The 19,331-nt window shown below is 47.4% G+C and overlaps 1 protein-coding gene across 1 annotated transcript in view; it reads right to left on the bottom strand.

Annotated features, from left to right (window-relative positions):
- LOC139268885 (coiled-coil domain-containing protein 60-like) overlaps positions 1 to 19,331 on the bottom strand; it is a 210,121-nt gene that overhangs the window by 58,572 nt on the left and 132,218 nt on the right. The window contains exons 6-9 of the mRNA XM_070887687.1: positions 15,064 to 15,216; positions 11,743 to 11,850; positions 4,934 to 5,024; positions 1,447 to 1,708 (exon numbers count right to left, since the gene is read on the bottom strand). Of these exons, the coding sequence (XP_070743788.1) occupies positions 1,447 to 1,708; positions 4,934 to 5,024; positions 11,743 to 11,850; positions 15,064 to 15,216 (614 nt within the window). The remainder of the gene's footprint in view (positions 1 to 1,446; positions 1,709 to 4,933; positions 5,025 to 11,742; positions 11,851 to 15,063; positions 15,217 to 19,331) is intronic.

Genomic DNA, 19,331 nt, shown 5'->3' on the forward strand with positions numbered 1-19,331 from the left:
AGAATACTCTGAGATCAGCATATCCTATCTATCCAATAAATCAGTAATTAACAGACTGAAGCAGTTGTACAGGGAGTCAGTGTAAAACATTCAACCGAGATAACCTCAAACTTCTGTATAGTTACTAATCGGTCTCGGTAAAGGATACACACACACACACACAGACATACACACACACACACACACACACACAGACATACACACACACACACACAGACATACACACACACACACACACACACACAGACACACACACACACACAGACATACACACACACACACACACACACACACACACAGACACACACACACACACACACACACACAGAGCTGCTTGAAGTCACCACAGCATCTTCACAACTGAAATGAATGCCCTGAGGTGGGTGGAGATTTGGTCAAAGAAAACACGAAAGGAATAAAGGGGCGTGGGGGTATTGCTTACTGTTTTGCCGCTGTACGGTAATGCACCGGAAATGGTAATGCGAGAAAAATAGAAAAGACTAATTTGATGTCTAAGAAGACTTTAAAACAGGGATGATTAGGCAACAAAGCAAATCTCTGCAGCACTTTGCTAACTTTTCCTGCAGTACTATTTTGTACAGTGGAGGCATCATGTAAAACAAAGTATCGCAGTGCCCTTCACTGGCCATTGGCAGCATCACATCCGCTGTGCTGTACAGTTTCAAGGAGTGGGAATAAACAGAATTTTTTAATTCGTCATTTCATGCAATACAATGACTCAGATTTGGGTCTGATCAGGGTTGGTATTATTTGTTTTCATCTAAAGAAAGTTGTGTTATAAAATTCAGCTTTTGTACACAGACACCTTTTTGTGTTGCTGGGATACAGATCAATGTGATCCAAAAATTTATTTTTTCCTTGCAATTCCTGCCTTCCTTGATCAGTTTGATGTGAAATGCTTTAACTGAAACCTCAGAAGAATAACCCTCCATTGTACCAGTGCAGTATTTTCATTGCCCAGACAAGTCTCTCTTAGTGACACTGCCAGTCGATGGGTTTCATCTCCTCTGAGCACTATGAATTCATTGGTAACATGTTCACCGACTTTCCTGTCTTACTATTTTTACAGTCATTAACCTAGATAAAACAAATGGCGCTTGAAGAGCAGCCATAACATTTACATAACACATTAATAGTGCATTAATAACTCGTCAAGGAAATTAAACCCATTACGGTCAATTAGTGGCCAATTATGGGCAACTTTGCGCTGTGGCCTCACATCTACGTTGGTCCTTAGAGCCGCAGAGAGGGAGCTTTTCAGCCCAGCAGTACAAGCGGAACTCAAACAAGTCCTGGAGCTGGAAGAATGGTATCAAACGCACTGATATACCCACTTCAAGGTGGTTTCAATGACTATTAAAATGCTGAAGTCTCCATACAGTCTGTAACACACATAACATTTAATAACTGATCAATCACACTCACAATCAGATATTGGCTCCTCTTGTTCTGGGTCCTGTTTGTTTAGGGTGAGCGAGCTGCTTGTTGTGGAGTCATTGTCCTGAGTCTCAGAAACGGACTCTAAAACCAGTGCCGGAGTCCCTGTGCCTAGGTCATCGGAGCTGGCGATCATTGATGAGGCACTGTCATGGACTGGAGTCATATTGGCACGTGGTGTATTTGCGAAAGAGGTTCTTGTGTGTCGTAATGATGTCCTGTGCAGAACCCTTACGGCAGGTTTTTTGAACTGAAAACAAATGTTTTAAGGAAATAATTCCACTTGCATATAGACACATAAGCACTTACACACACAGTATGAAGACTACATAAACTCAATTAGGGCACTTGCTGCCAGCTTAGAGAGAAGACTCTGATCCTATTAGTATGGATTTGATTTAAACATAACTCCCAGAGGTTAAAGTACAGTATATTTTTAAGAGAACAATACATTGTGCAAAGCTTGGTAGCTGTGTAAACTGGAGGTCATCCAAAACTCGGCTGCCCATGTCCTAACTTGCACCAAGTCCCCTTCACCCATCACTCCTGTGCTCGCTGACCGACATTGGCTCCCGGTTAAGCAATGACTCGATTTCAAAATTTTCATCCTTGTTTTCAAATCCCTCCATGGCCTTGCCCCTCCCTATCCCTAATCTTCTCCAGCCCCACTACTCCCCCTCCCCGCCCCCACACCCCCTGAGATATCGGCGCTCCTCTAATTCTGCTCTCCTGAGCATCCCTGATTATAATTGCTCAGCCATTGGTGGCCGTGCCTTCTGTTGCCTAAGCCCTAAGCTCTGGAATTCATCGCCTAAACCTCTGCCTCTCTACCTCTCTTTTCTCCTTTAAGACTCTCCTTAACATCTAGCTCTTTTACCAAGCTTTTGGTTATTTGCCCTAATTTCTTCTTATATGGCTCAATGTCAAATTTCTTGTCTTATACTGAGCAATAAAATGCGGCCTCTATGGGGGCGTACGAGGTGCACACGTGTCCTCGGCACGTGAATCTTCATGACGGATCATCCACATCCCCGGGGAAAGGGCCTCAGTGAGGGTGGGTGGGGAGAGTTGGGCTATTTGCCCATCTTCTGCCCATCGAATGCCCGTGAAATTCTTACACCCTGTAAAAGCATAAGGCCTGCTTTTACCAGCGTAAGACTTTTAAACAGCAGAGAAATCATTTTTGTTTCAATAATTTATACATTAAAAATCCTGTGCAATAAGGTAAGTTTATTTTGAGCCCATTAAAACATGTAAATTTATTTTTCAAAAAATTTATTTTTTGTTTTAATTATTTAATTAAATGCCATTTTGATTAATTTTAAATATGTGACTTTTAAAAATGTATTTGAAATGTACCTTTATACCTGGGGGTATTCCCATTCATTTTATGTTGATTTTGTACATACAGAAACCCCATAAGTATGAATGGGGATCCTCTTCTTTCATAGCCTACACCCCTGGAATACGTGGGCCTCTATGCAGGCATGGGCCTACAAGTCCAGGAGCGCAAGTATCCGAATCTCCGGTACCATCAGGTAAGTTCGTAGATTATTTGCTGGTCGGAGGCATCTGCCCACGGGAAGCCTCCAACCACAAATCCAGGGCCAGTAATAGTAATCTCCGGATTACTTCTGGTGCCAAGTACAGAAATAGGAGAATAGAGAAGATGAACATGTGGCTGGAGAGATGGTGCATGCAGGAGGGCTTTAGATACCTGGGGCATTGGGACCGTTTCTGGGGGAGGTGGGACCTGTACAGGCCAGACAGGTTGAACCTCAACAGAGCCGGGACCAGTATCCTCATGGGAGGTTTTGCTAGTTGCTGTTGGGGAGGGTTTAAACTAGCTTGGCAGGGGGATGGGAACCTGAGAATACATTTAGTGGGGAGAGAAGTAAAGCTGGAATTAGCTTTATAAGTCAAGGCATGGAATACAAGAGCAAGGAGGTTATGCTTGAATTGTATAAAACATTGGTTGGGCCACAGCTGGAGTACTGTGTGCAGTTCTGGTCACCACATTACAGGAAAGATGTGATTGCACTGGAAAGGGTGCAGAGGAGATTTACAAGAATGTTGCCTGGACTGGCGAATTTTGGCTGTGAGGAAAGATTGGAGATGCTGGCTCTGTTTTCTTTGGAACAGAGGAGGCTGAGGGGAGACCTGATTGAGGTGTATAAAATTATGAGGGGCCTGGATAGAGTGGATAGGAAGGACCCATTTCCCTGGGCAGAGGGGTCAACAACCAGGGGGCATGGATTTAAAGTAATTGAGAGGGAGGTTTAGAGAAGATACGAGGGGAAATTTCTTCACCCAGAGGTGGTGGGGGTCTGGAACTCACTGCCTGAAAGGGTAGTAGAGGCATCCACTTTTACGCAGATGAGCTTCATAGTAGGTCAAAAGAGCCCCGCCGGGTATCGAATCGATTGATCGGAGATGTTCTGGGGGTCCAGGCCAACATTCTTTCTAACAATCAAAGACAATGGGGGCAAAATTGCCCCTTTGGGAAAGGCCGGCGCTAATGGGCCGCTAATTTTTTAATCGCCCAGGCGCAGCAACCAGAGCGTCATCCCCGGAATTGCCCCCGTGATCCTGCGGGCGCAAAAGGGCTCGCGCTGCGCCGCACCCGGTACTTTTCACCGAGGACGCGTGCGCACATGGCGATGACGTCATCGCCGTGCATGCCGACCCCTTATTGCCCCGCGCTGACCCCTTTGTGCCCCACGGTGGAAATTTCCCCACGGGACGCATGGTTGGCATGGGCCAATGCCTCGTGGCTGGGACGTCCCAGCCACCCTCAAAGGGGAGAGCCTTGCGCCATGGCAGCCATCTTTCTTTGCAGTCGGCCCGACAATGGCGACCCAGTGGGAGCCACAAAACCGGCTGCAGAGTTCACAGCGGCCCTCCCCTTTATAAAGGGGAGGGACATTGTGACGAGTCAGCGCGATTCTCCAGCAGCAGACCCCCCGGCGGCCATTCCTGTTTCCAATACCACCCCGCAACTTTTTCTCTTTCTAAGTGCCAAGTTCAGCAAAATTTAGCACCCCATCTTGCTGGGCGCTAAATTTTCACTTATTTCAAATTGTGTGCCCGAAGCGCAGGACAATTTAGCCCCCAGTGACTTTTGGGTGCTTGAGTACTCCCTCAGTATTGCATTGAAAGGTCGCCTTGATTTTATGTGCTCGAGTCCTGGCGTGGATTTTGAACCAGCAACCTTTGGACTCAAAAGAGAAAAGAGCTACTAACTGAGCCAGGCTAATAGTTTATTACCAAAAGATTTCATGTAGAACAGTGCGACCTATGCAGTAATTTCCTGGATGAGGTATTTCAACAATAAGATAAACTTAGTAGTCTACAAAAATAGACTCAGTGGTGCCAGTGTAAATTGCTTGGTATTCAGTGCCAGAACTAACAAGGAGTTCGATCGAACAACAATGCCATTTTCTACAGTGCTATTAGGAAAAACTGAAGGCTTTACCTTGGGCTGTGTCATGAACTGTTCCCACTTTGTTTCTATGGATTTATCTTTATTGATTTTCCTGGCTGTATGTTTCATTCCACCTGGATCTCTGAGCAGAAAAAGTGGAATTAAAGTTACTCAGGAGGCTGAGGTGGTTCTGAATGTAGCATTGAAGCAACACACAATGACTGATAGAGTGCACTCTCCATTGTGTTTAAAATCATAAATATTCAACTTCTGTCATCACCCTCATAAACAGAACAAAAGAGGCTGCAACAGCCAGGTGCTCCCTGCAGCCCAGTTAGATGTGGGTCCACATTGAGCTGGGAGTCTCTGGCTGCATTTTGAGTTCAGTCGCAGAGGTTTCTGTCACGCTCTTGGCTCATCCTTTGCACTTAATAATGTGAGATTTGACCTTAGTGGGCGTATAACTGACAACGCCTCCCACTGTTGATGGCACTCTCACACTTTCAAAGTTCCAACTGAACCATGAACCACTTTCCAGTAGAGCTGCTGTTCCATTGACTGTCCCCTGTGCCTCTCAGCACGCAGAGCTGGTTTGACATGTCTTGCGCATCAATTGACTTGTGATGGATTTAGGATCTGTTCTGTTTCAATTTAAAAGAAATTCTAGATTCTATCTTTTTATATGAACTTGCAGAAAGACCAGTGCTCTGGTACTTTAAAGTGGATATCAGCACAGACTGGGAATTTAACCGAGGTTCTTCAGGTCAGCACAGAATTACACAGAATTTACAGCACAACAACTGGCCATTCGGCCCAACCGGTCCGTGTTTATGCTCCACACGAGCCTCTGCCCACCCTTCTTCATAAAACCCTATCAGCATAACCCTCTTTCATTTTTCCTCAAATGTTTATTCAGATTCCCCTTAAATGCATCTATGCTATTTGCCTCAACTATTCCTAGTGATAGCAAGTTCCACATTCTAGCCACTCACTGGATAAAGAAGTTCCTGCTGAATTACCGATTGAATTTGTTGGTGACGATCTTATATTTATGGCCCCTAGTTTTGGACTCCCCACAAGTGGAAACATTTTCTCTATGTCTACCCTATCAAACCCTTCATAATCTTAAAGACCTCGGTCTTGTTTTTTCCAGAGAAAAGAGCCTCAACCTGATCACTCTTTCCTAATAGTTATAACCTCTCAGTTCTGGTATCATCCTTGGAAATCCTTTTTGCTCTTTCTCCACTGCCTCCATATCCATTTTATAATATCGAGGCCAGAATTGTGTACAGCATTGTACAATTATCACAAAGGTGGGGCCTTTACCCATCAGGCCATTGAGGGAGCCAGCTGGATTTAGATCAACATAACAAATAGAAAAATGTTGGAATTTAATTCTAAATCTTTGCCGATATTTGAATAAAAAAAGAGTTCCTGTCAAAAAAGTTCCCTCTTTAAAAGTGCCTCGAGGTTTCAGCCCTTAAGTCTATTTGCCAAGATTTCCTATAGGGGTGGCCTCGTTGGTTATTTTCCTTCCTTCACAGCTGCCCGTGTCCTAACTCGCACCAAGTCCTGCTCACCCATTATCGCTGGACGCGCTGACCTACACTGGCTTCCGGTTAAGCAAAGCCTCAATTTCAAAATTACCATCCTTATTTTCAAATCCCTCCATGGCCTCGCCCCTCCCTATCTCTGTAATCTCCTCCAGCTCCACAACCTTCCGAGATATCTGCACTCCTCTAATTCTGCCCTCCTGAGCATCCCTGATTATAATTGCTCAGCCATTGGTGGCCATGTCTTCTGTTGCCTAGGCCGCAAGCTCTGGGACTCCCTGCCTAAACCTTTCCACCTCTCTTTCCTCCTTCAAGAAGCTCCTTAAAACATACCTCTTTGACCAAGCTTTTGGTCACCTGCGTAATTTCTACTTACGCAGCTCGGTGTCAAATTTTTTATCTCATAATACTCCTGTGCAGCACCTTGGGACCTTTTACTATGTTAAAGGCGCTATATAAATGCAAGCTATTGTTGTTGTTGTCTTTGGGAGTCTTGTGTTGGGCACGCGGACAATGTGGCCCGCCCAACGGAGCTGGTCGAGTGTGGTCAGTGCTTTGATGCTGGGGATGTTGGCCTGATCGAGAACACTGACATTGGTATGTCTGTCCTCCCAGGGGATTTGCAGGATCTTGCAGAGACATTGTTGGTGGTATTTCTCCAGCGATTTGAGGTGTCTATTGTATATGGTCCACATCTCTGAGCCATATTGGAGGGCAGGTATCACTACAGCCCTGTGGACCATGAGCTTGGTGACAGATTTGAGGTCCTGGTCTTCAAACACTCTCTTCCTCAGGCGGCCGAAGGCTGCGCTGGCGCACTGGAGGTGGTGTTGAATCTCGTCTTCGATGTCTGCCCTTCCTATTAATAGACTCCCGAGGTATAGAAAGTGGAAACGTTTCAAGGACACCCTCGAAGCCTCCTTGATAAAGTGCAATATCCCCACCGACACCTGGGAATCCCTGGCCCAAGACCGCCCTAAGTGGAAGAAGAGCATCGGGAGGGCACTGAGCACCTCGAGTCTCGTCGCCGAGAGCATGCAGAAAGCAAGCACAGACAGCGGAAGGAGCGTGCGGCAAACCAGACTCCCCACCCTTTCCCTCAACGACTGTCTGTCCCACCTGTGACAGAGAATGTAATTCCCGTATTGGACTGTTCAGACACCTAACAACTCACTTTTAGAGTGGAAGCAAGTCGATTTTGAGGGACTGCCGATGATGATGATGTTGTTGTCTATGTAGTATTGACTGGTGGCTACCTTCCAATTGATGAATTTTACAACCTACATTTGGATCCTGGCTCCAGCAGTTATTTACAGATAGTCATTCATGTTTAAAAAGAACATTTGCTCTTTTCCAATAGCAGGTTTCAGTGCAGAAAAAAGGCAGTCAGGTGAGAAAAATTGCCCCTTGTATCGATGGCTGCTTAATGGGGCGCACAATGGATTTTGCGGGGGCGCGGCATTAAAATGGAATTAGACAGGAGTTTTGCAGAGGTGCTATGAGGAAGTGCCCTGCTCCTGCCGGGAGTGCCCCGCTGGGCTGCCTGTGGTGGTAATGGCGTTGTCGCCGTGCGCATTGTCCCCTTACCACCTCGCAAGTTAAAGTGCCGCTCGCCTGCCGATGACAGCTTGAGCTGTCGAGATGCAGTTGGGAACCGGATGCGCTGTTTAAAGGCGCCATCTTGGAAACTATTTTCTGTCGGCCATCCAACAGTTCGGCAGAGTGGCTGGTGGACTGATAGCACCAATCTTTACCTCAAAGAGTCATCTACCTCCTAAATTTTCCCCAGGCAATTTTGAAGATCAACCACTTTTGTCGCTTCATGGAGGCTTTGCTGGCACTTGAAGTCCTGCTCCAACATCTTCGTCAGAGAGTGCTTAGATGAAGACAAAGGCGCCGCCAATTGGAGGGAAAGGCATCGAGAGAGGGAGAGAGAAAGGCAAAGAGAAAGAGATGGCGCACCATGGGGAGAGGCCCAGCGAGAGACTGGGGCAAATTCAGGCAGCAGCACAGGGGGAACCAGAGGCAGCAGCACAGGGAAAAGCACATCAACATGTTGCCAGAGGAAGAAGGTGCCACAGGGCTGCCAACAGGAGGCCTTACTCTCCCAGGGTATTCCGGCAGCAGTCCTCTGACGTTAATTTCACTGAGGAGTAGTGTGCAAAGGCTGCGTTTAGCAAGGATGTGGTCACAAAGCTCTGCCATGTGCTGCAACCAGACCTCGAGCCTCAGACCAGGATGAGGACGGCTCTTTCAGTGGCAGTCAAGGTCAGCATCGCGCTCATTTTTTACACCAGTGGATCTTTCTAGGGAGCAACAGGAGACATCTCTAACATCTCCCAGTTTTTCTCCATCCGCGAGGTCACAGATGCTCTGTACAGAAGGAGGAGAGACTACATCTCCGTCCCCATGACCAGAGAGAAGCAGCACAAACGGCATGTGACTTTGCCAGGATACCCAGGATACCAGGCTTCCCCATGGTCCAGGGTGCCATTGACTGCACCCACGTCGCTTTGAGGACACCGCATCACAATCTAGAGATCTTCCGTGACCGCAAAGACTACCACTCACTGAATGTCCAGCTGGTGCGCGACCACACACGCAGAATACGCACTATGAATGCCCCATATCCTGGCAGCAGCCATGATGCCTTCATCCTGCGCCAGACCGGTGTGCCAGCTCTGTTCCAGCCATCACATGAAGCTCGCGGCTGGCTGCTGGGAGACAAGGGCTATCCACTATTCACCTGCCTCATGACTCCCCTCCGCAACCCCAACACTCCTGCCCAGCACTCGTACAATGAGAGCCATGTCACCACCAGGAATATCATTGAGCAGACCATCAGAGTGCTGAAGCAATGGTCCCGCTGCCTTGACTGCTCAGGAGGAGTCCTGCAGTACTCGCCTGAGCAGGTGTCACTATTCGTTGTCATCTGCTGCATGCTTCACAACCTGGCCATCATGAGGGCACCGTCATTGCCACCAGGCATAGCCGCACCGCCTGAGGAGCTGAGGAGGACCAGCAGGAGGAGCAGGAGCAACAGCAAGAGGATGAGGAGGAGCACGAGCAGCAACAGCCGCAACGGAGGAGGCAGCGAGTCCATCGCGATCCTGCAAGGGAGGACTGCGACTGTCTCATCAGAGCTAGTTTCCATTGATTTCCATCTCACCCCCTAGTTATCTGGGTTTGCAGAGTGTGTACAGACAAAGGCTCAGAGGTTGGTATGTAAGAGTTGTGCAAACATGTACTCACTTTGACCACCTGAGTGAGGTCATTGAATTTCTTGCGGCACTCTGTAGGGGTTCTCTCGACCATGGTGCTGGCCGACACTCCACGGCCACCTCTGCCCACATGTCCCTAAAAACCTGAGGCATTGGTCTTCTTCCAGAACAGTGCATCCCTCCTTCTCTACACTGCCCCCAGCAATGTCTCCATTGGCAAGTCATTGAAATGAGTGGCCCTTCTATGAGGTTTTGGAGCAGCTATCGCAGACCTTCCTTGCAGTTCTCAGTCAACTCCAGCAATGATGAAAGTGACCAGGTGTTGCCTGAAACAACATCCCCTTTAAGAACTGGAATGAGCAGGAGGCTGATTATCACTGAATGAAAGTCAGCTGAAATTGAAAAAAAAAATCAGCGCCCCTGCAGTGCCCCACTGAGCCATTAGCGTCTCAGATATCACCTCCCTTCATTTCTGAGGGAAAAGTGCCCAATTTACCACAATTCTGCAGCCCATCTCGCCAGGCACTAAATATTCAAACAGATAAAACTTAGCGCCCCTAATGCAGCGCTACCCAATTTAGCCCCCTCAATGTCAAGCTGCCAGCACCAGCAATATGCCACAAATATGAAGAATTCTTAAACGTTATTGTGATACCAGAAAAATAAGACAGTGCTATACCTCTAATCTTCTATCATTAGGATTGCCAAAGTGACTCTCAAAGTGCATGTTGCAGGATTTGGTCCAGTGTGAGCCTAGGCCTTCAGCAAGCCTAGTGCTCTATTGGTTTGCGTGTGTTTGCGTATACACACATCTGAAGAGAGACTGCACTTCAAGTAACTGCACTTGTTACTGTGCCTAATCTGAGTATGGTCCAGTATTATCCACCACAGCATCGGGCTACTTCCGATCTCTTAACCCATTTGTCGGCTTGTCAGGGTGTCTCCAAGAAAAGTCAATTTTCCCTGTTGGGCGCAGGCCCCTCCTAAGTAATGGGCCTGTGTCAGGGATACACTGGGGTCATGCAGATGACCTGAACTCGTAAATCCGTTATACCTGCTCTTAAGTTACAGCAAGCTCAAGTCCCACTGCAGTCTCAGCACAACACCTTGTTTTTATGTCACAGGCAAACCCTGTAGAAAAGGCACTGAATTGTGATCCCAAAACAGTGGTGAAGATCTGGGAATCCCATATAATAAAACAGAATGTAATCTTCACCGTTAAGTAGGGATCTATATTCAGCAATGTTTTTCAACTAATTGTTTTTATTTGAGGCTGTGTCAGCTGTTTTGAAGCTCGTTGTCAGAATTTGTGAGTTTTCTATGCTGGCTTTCATACATTATTCATGTAATTCTAAAAGGATGTTATTACTCATAGTTCTCTTTTTATACAGTACCTGCGAATTTGAGTAAATTGTGTAAATAAAATACACAACCACACAATAAGGTAAAATGTACCTCAGTGGCTTCTGATCACCCTGTGTGCTATTCCTGTGTACTGTCAAATGTTACGGAAACAGTAACTGTGGTGCTATTTTTCTAAATGCTAAACAAATACTGTCCACTTACTTGTTAGTCATAACTACATTTATAATGACAGTGTGAGTTCCATTGTTCCTGAGAATGGGCCTGGATGGGTGAGATCAAGAGGGTCTGCATTGTCTAACCACAGGAAGTTTATCAGACACAAAATGGTGATCACGTGAAATGGGCTTGCAGATAACAAAGTCTGATTCTTTCCTCACCTGATATCTGCACATACGCACCTTGCAACAAGGGTCATTAGATCGCGATCGGGAGCTGGAACCCTGCCTGTTTTATTTCCCTCACTATCTCCGAGACACTGAGGCTTAACGACAGCAGCCCAACCGCACCCCCAGTTGAAGGCAGCGAACTCAGCAGAGCGGTAACTGAAACTGGGACAGCAACTCAATAGCAGGGCATTTGTGTACTGAGTCATACGGGGACTCCAGGAGAAAGCTTAATTTATGCTGGCTTTTTAATGAAGGTACAATCTAAACCACTGCTGCAAAAAGAAACAGGCAGGGCAATGCACAAAATAAATATAGGTGGCTATGGGAAGCATTACCTGGTGCTCCAGCAGGTTGAAACAGGGCCTATTGTGTTCAGTGGTGGTTCTATGGTTACTGCCTCCAGCAGCCAGTTCAAGGCACAGAGCTGTCGAAAGAGTGGTTCCCTGCAGGAAAGTAAACATGGAGAATAGAGCAGTCTTTAAAGGGTTCAGTTAAAAGTCTCGTCAGATAGGATTCTCCTCCTTCCCTAAAGTTGTCCACTGGTCGAGTGACTATTCCTCATGCATGAGACTAGCATTGGGTTATCAGACTGCGAGAGGACATCAAGGCTGAGCTTGATTCTGTCCTCACCTGGTCGACATACACAAACTTGCCAGCAGTGATTACTATGTAATGATCAAACAGAGGAATTTCTTCCCCTCCCTAGTTCAGAGACACTAGGACCGAAATTGCCGCTTTTTATAGACCCATTAACACCTCTGGGGGCTGCTAACAGAGTGCAATTAAGTTTTTGTCCGGGCGAAGGGGGGTGATTGCGTCTCCCGGAAAATTGCCTCGGAGGTTTAGGGGGCAATGCGCCGGTAGTGCAGCGCACGACGATTTGCGCCCCGAGCCGGCGCATCATCCACATCATTGCCGTGCGCGTCGACCCCGTACTGCCCCACGACGACACCTATGCGCTCCGCGGGCCGTGAGGATGGCGCCGGCGGATATCACCGCCAGCTTCGAGGGGGGGGGTGGGGGGGCATGGACCTGGCGGACATCTGCCACCGAGGCGCCCCTTAAAGGGGAGGCCTTTTGCGCGCGGGCCGCCATGTTTTTTTTGTCAGCCGACTCTTCCGTCGGCCCGACAATGGCGGGCCTCGCATCGTCCGGGCAGCCATCACGCAGCGACCCAGTGGCAGCCACCAAAGGGCCTGTGGAGTGCGCAATGGCCTTCCCCTTGGAGGGGTGTAAGGCCCAATTCCGCATCGGGCGGCGAGACTTCCGGGCCGGGCGATAAAAGTCCCGCCCTTGATCAATGCGCGGGGCTGCTTTGGCCCCGCTGAGTGCAATTGTAGCACCTTTGATGCCAGCCGGTTCAGACCAGCTAATTGAGAATGACTGAGGATTTGTCTGGAACTGTCCCCATCGATGGGGCTCAATTCCATTTTGTGTGGTGCAATTGCCATCTGGACCACTGATTGGGAAGCAGTGGATTTTCTATTCATCAATGAAATATTAAAACTTATTTGCTTCTTCCTGTGTTACTCGCTGAGATCTCTGTCTCGAGCCTGTCAATACTGCCTGTGGTCAACTCCTAGCACGTGCTCGGGAGCTTGACAACTTTACTTCTTCTCTCTGTCTCTCTCCGAGTTTGCCCTCTTTCTCGTTGGCATAAGACATCTGTCTCCCTCACCCCAATTGTCCAGGTGAAATTAGGAACCCAGCATGTGGAGAATTAAGGGCGCTAACGCAGCATTTCTATCGCCACTATATTATGGTTTGAATTTAACGATTTGACATTCTTGGCACAGAGTTTGGTGCGATGGGAGTGCGAAGTGGAGAATTTGAACATGGATGTGCAGGCCTCAAATTGGGTGACGGGATTAGCATGCTTGATGCGGCCTGCATGATTTTACATCCACACCCAAGTTCTTTGTTCGGAATCCTATCCATGAAGGTTTGCGCGGACAACGCAAATCGTAAAATCTACCCCATCTATGGAAGGATCCACTTTACCCATGCCAACGACCTACTACTGAATTTGCAGCCATGACACCAGACTGTACTGTTCCAGACAGGACAATACGCGAGAGCTTTGGTTTAACATTGGGAATTGGGAGCGAGCACAGGCAGCCAGTGATGCTTCTGAATAGAACGGGTTATTTACGAGCTATACATCAGTTCACTGCTCGGCTGTGCTACCAGCCACCTTGCAATCAGGTACATTAATCCTGAACAGGCAAAATCATCTGATTGTCAAAAAAAAATGATGAAAGCATTTCAGACAAAAAGTCAGTTAATGAAAAACCAACATAATTACGAAAATTGACCTGTGAAGTGATTAGAGCTGATTGTTGAAAGGGAGGCAGGAATTGCACTGCAATTACAGCCCCTGATGGAGGATGTCACACGTCAGATTATTTAAGGTGGAAAGAATCAGTAAAGTAGCAAATTTCATGTAACATTTTCTTTTAAAGTTGCTGTTCACAAAAAGTGCTATCGGAAATCAAATAATAAGGACTTGACTAGAGTCTTCATGTTCCGCATTGACAAACCTTCACACTCACTGCTAAAAGACGCAGAAAGAAAATGTGTTAATTGTAAGAAATCTTAAACTCATTTATAATGAGCGTATTAACAGCTTTGGTACATATAGCGTAGACAGGAAGTTTTCACTGACTGTTATCCAACATGTTAAAATGGCTGCATTACACCTTAGTTAACATAAAATGCAAAATAGCATTTTGAGCTTGTATTGAATTTTTGAGGAGAGCCTTCCTGACCATAATTACACGGGTGAACTGTGCAGGATCTTTGATGCACTTTCTTTTCTTATATATTTTATCACCAGTAAGTTGGGAGGCACAATAAATTGTGTAGCTGAGAGCAGGAAGTTACAAAGGGGCATAGCCTGATTAAGTGAGTGGGCAAAACTGTGGCAGATGGAGTTCAAGGCGGGGGAGTGTGAAGTCATCCACTTTGGATCCAAGAAAAACACATCGGGAGTATTTTTTTTAATGGCGAGAGACTAGGAGCTGTGGAGGAGCAAAGAGATTTGGGTGTCCAGGTACACAAATTACTAAAGGCTAGTGCACAGGTACAAAAAGTTATTAACAAAGCTAATGGAATGTTGGCCTTTACCTCAAGGGGGCTGGAGTATAATTCCAAGATGGGTGGTTCCCATGTAATGGTTTGCATTGGATGGTACAGTAAATATAGCTTAGTTATGCAACATTTGTAGTCTAGTTGCTTCATGGATTCTTTGCTTAAGAATTCATAGCTAGGGGAAGTGGAGTTGAGTCCATGATCAGATCAGCCATGATCTTATTGAATGGCGGAGCAGGCTCGAGGGGCCGTATGGCTTACTCCTGTTCCTATTTCCTATGTTCTTATGTTCGTTGTGCTGTGAAGAATTAGCTGGGTTATTAGCAAAGGTTTGACAATCAAACTGTACACTACCAGTTCATCCACCAGGTTCATCTCATCGTGGAAAACCTGAACTCAATTAACTGGGGTTTTATTGAGTCTTGTGAACATCACATGATTGGCTAAGCCACTCACAATGCAACAGCTCCTCAAACCTGAGAGCATGCTCACAGGTGCATACATTACAACATTCTTAAGTGATGAGCATAAAACTGCAATCCACATTTATTTAGAACTGTACTCACATGTCTCTCTCCGTCAATCTGGTTGATACCAGGCTACAATGTAGTGGGGTGTAAGGTCTTGTAGCCATAACCTTTCCTTTGCTGGAAGTCTTTCGGGAGTGGTGTCTTATTGCATTCGATTGTGGTGAGGAGACTGGTTCTGTTTCAAAAAACCTGCGCAAAATACCGTCAGATTAAAATATGGTCGCAATCAAATACCATCAGAATTATGTTTTTCATGAACTCTGAGTCCAACACATGCTGAATGTTGAACAAACTGACACTTTCTTGACACGAATGCAGATATATGTCACAGGCGCAGGATTTCTGCGAATGTTTTTTCAGAGGTAGAGAGCTTGTGGAGCTGCTACTGAGGGGACCTGCAAGAATGTTTCATGTATGAGTTGGGAAGATTACCTGACAACATATCTTGTGGTCTGCATGAGCTGCTCTTGATGATGGAACAGCAGTTTCTTGTTTCAAACTTTCCTACAGTTTTATTACACTCAAATTATGGTTTGTGTACCGATTTGTTGCAATCAGTGGCTTCACGTAAACAAAACCGTTGTGACTATTTGCACTATCCTTTTTCTGTCCTTCTGCGCCTGCGTCCTCTGGAATCGGCCCCCGACGTCTCCCATCCGAAACCGGAGCCGGAAGTGAAACCCGCAATTGACCACGTTGTTCCTCTGAGCCTCTGTCCGAGCTGCGCTGCTAATCCTCCGAACTTCGGCTGGGGGAGCGGGAAGCGATGGGTGGGGGAGAGAGAGGCGGTGGGCGGGGGAAAGAGAGGCGGCAGAGGGGGAGAGAGAGGCGGCAGAGGGGGGAGCGAGAGGCGGTGGTCGGGGGAGGGAGAAGCAGTGAGCAGGGAAGAGAGAGGCGGCGGAGGGGGAAAAGATGCGGGGGGAGTGGGGAGAGGCGGCGAGCGGGGGAGACAGAAGCGGTGGGCGGAGAGAGAGAGGCGCCGGGGGGGGGGCGGTGGAGAGAAAAGCGAGAGGCGGGAGAAACAGAAGCGGCAGGTGGGGAGAGAGGAGGCGGAGGGGGGGGAGAGAGAGGCAATGGGAGAGGGATAGGCAGCGGGAGGGGGATAGGCGGTCGGAGGGGGGATAGGTGGTGGGCGAGAGAGACACGAGAGGGGGAAGAGAGAGAGACACGGGGGGTGGGGAAAAGAGAGAGAAACACGAGGGGGGGTGAAGAGAAAAACATGGGTGGGAAGGGAGAAACATGGATTGGGATAGATTGGAGCGGAGAGAGGGTACTCAGGGAAGATGGATCACATTCTTTATACCCACACCCGATTTCTCAGAAGGCTCGGTGCCTGTGTTACAAGGGACATCGTTGGAGTGGATGAAATCAAGAATCCATGACACTGTCACTAATCACTTCATTCCCAATAAATCTGTTAACAATCTGTGACCCACACACAATCCTTCTCTCCTTCTTAGGCAGTCCCTCGGAGTCGAGGATGACTTGTTTGCACACTAATATGAGTTCTCAGATGATTGATGAGTCCAATGTGGGACCTACAGTCTCTGTCACAGGTTGGGGCAGATGGTGGTTGAAGGGACGGGTGGGTGGGGTGCTTGGGTTGTCGAGCACTCCTTCCACTGTTTGCGCTTGTCTTTCGCTTGCTCTCGACGAAGAGATGGAAGGTGTCTGGCGCCTTCCCGATGCTTCTTCATCATTTTGAGCAGTATTGGGCCAGGGATTCCCAGGTGGGGGTGTTGCACTTTTTCAAGGCGGCTTTGAGGGTGTCCTTGAAGAGCTTCCTTTGCCCACCTGGGGCTCACTTGCCGTGTTGGAGCTCAGAGTCGAACGCTTGTTTTGGGAGTCTTGTATCGGGTATGTGGACGATGTGGCCCATCCATCTGAGCTGATCGAGAGCGGTCAATGCTTCGATGCTGGGGATGCTGGGCTGAGCGAGAACACTGACGTTGGTGTTGTCTATTCTGCCAATGGATTTGCAGGATCTTGCGGAGTCAGCGTTGGTGGTACTTCTCCAGTGCTTTGAGGTGCCTGTTGTACATAATCCTTGTCTCTGAAGCATATAGGACGGGTATCACTGCTGCTCTGTAGACCATGAGCTTGGTGCCGGGTTTGAGGTCCTGGTCTTCAAACACCCTCTTCCTCAGGCAACTGAAGGCTGCACTGGCACACTGAAGATGGTGTTGGACTACGTCATCGACGCCTACCCTTGTTGACAGTACGCTCCCAAGGTATGGAAAATAGTCCACGTTGTCCAAGGCCTCATTATGGATCTTGATAGTTGGGGGCAGTACTGTGTGGCGGGGGCAGGTTGGTAGAGAACTTTTGTCTTCCGGATCTTTAGTGTAAGACTCATACTCTGGTACGCCTCGGTTAAGGTGTTGACGGTGGCTTGGAGTTCGACCTCCGAGTGTGCGCAAACGCAAGTGTCGTCTGCATAAAGTAATTCAATGATAGAGGATGGGACGACCTTGGATCTGGCCTGGAGGTGGCGGAGGTTGAACAGATTCCTGTTTGTTCTGTAGATTAGCTTCACTCCAGCGGGGAGCTTATTGAGGGTGAGATGGCGCATTGCAGCAAGAAAGATCGAGAAGAGCGTTGATGTGATGACACGGCCTTGCTTGACCCCAGTCCGCACGTGTATTGGATCTGTGGTGGATCTGTTGGTCAGGATCACGGCTTGCAAGTCATCGTGAAGCAGGTGGAGGATTGTAACAAACTTTTGAGGGCAGCCGAATTTGAGGAGGGCACTCCATAGTCCCTCACGGTTGACAATGTCGAAAGCCTTTGTGAGGTCAGACAAGGCCATGTACAAGAGCTGGTGCTGCTCCCTGCATTTTTCTTGAATTTGACTCGCGGTGACAATGTCCCTTCTATGGCGTGGGGGTGGGGGGGCGGGGGCGGTGCGGTAAGGTCATGAACTTGGGCTGGAGGGCTACGGGTAAGGGACTTCGGCTGGAACATGGGAAGCTGGGTTGGTGGAGATCTATCTTCTCTGGTTTCGGAAGTCAGAATGGATCGAATTACACTTTGCAAAGTCACTCAGAACTTGGGTTGGGAGGTTCCAGTTACACATTCCAGAGAAACTTCTGGGTGTAGCTTATCCTCCAAGGGGACCAATCAGCAATCAGGTCATGTGAAAATGGAGAGCCAATTAGAAAAAATGTGGCCATTTTGACAGTGCAAATAACTGTGTCCAAAAAAAACCCTGTAAATTATTTTAAACAGTATTTTGCTAACAGCTAAAGGACAGAGGAGGGAAAGACTGCCAGGGTAGCTCAGGCGACTCACAGTCACCTTTCAATAGCTGGCGAAACCCTGGCAGCAGTTCTGTGGTGCCCGTTCTTCGGAATGGCGGCTGATGAAGCCAACATTGTCATTCACAAAGTGGAACCTGACACAGCGTTCAAGAATGAGTCTCCAGGTATTACTAATGTTGAGTTGAAGGAACCATCCCCATCTCTGCAGGCACTACCTGGAGAGTTCCCTCATGTGCTGTGTCAGGGCTCCCGAAGAGAATCATTAGTGACGACACTGTTTGGAACCCATAGATGCAGGAAAAAGAGCTGCAAATACATGGAGAATTAAGCAGTAAAAGCACAGAGAGAAAAAAAACATACTTTTTCTGTAGAGAGAAGTTTTTAATGAACATTAATCTGGGTGCAATTTCATGTATTGAGGGAATGAAGTAACATTGATAAACTATAACTATAAAGCTTATGGTTTATTTAATCATCATGTGAGCCAAAACATTAAGTGTTATTTCTGCTTTGTGTGGTGAAACATATTCCGTTAGCAAGCCTTGGTGTTAATAATGAGTATTTCTCTTGCGATTTCTATCGATAAACTCAAACTTTGGTTGGAAAAATATTACTTGTCAAAATATTTCACTGACATAATATTACTTGTTGAAAAGCCATGGATGGAAAGCCAGAGTGCTACTGAACAACAGCACACTGCTCTTAATGGCATGTCCAATCCCTCCAAGGCAAGACACACCACTCCACTAACCAGAGTGCAAATATCTTTTTGAGCTATAGGGGGCGATTTTAACTCTTACCATCTGGTGAAAACTAGGCGGGTGAGCAGTTAATCTCATCCAGGTTACTTACCCGCTCTGCAGCCGCTGGGAGCTGGCGGTTACCGATTGTAACTTACTCCTCTGAGCAGGCAGTAAGGGCGGCGGCCCAAAGCCAGTCGGGTCCTTTTTTACATATGCATGTGGGGTCCCGATGATGTCATAAAGACACAACTGCAATTTTAACTCGCCGGCCTGAGCAGGATGCCACAGGGCTTTCCTGCCA

The sequence above is a fragment of the Pristiophorus japonicus genome, chromosome 8 (genome assembly GCF_044704955.1).
Source record: "Pristiophorus japonicus isolate sPriJap1 chromosome 8, sPriJap1.hap1, whole genome shotgun sequence".
Taxonomy (NCBI): Eukaryota; Metazoa; Chordata; class Chondrichthyes; family Pristiophoridae; genus Pristiophorus; species Pristiophorus japonicus.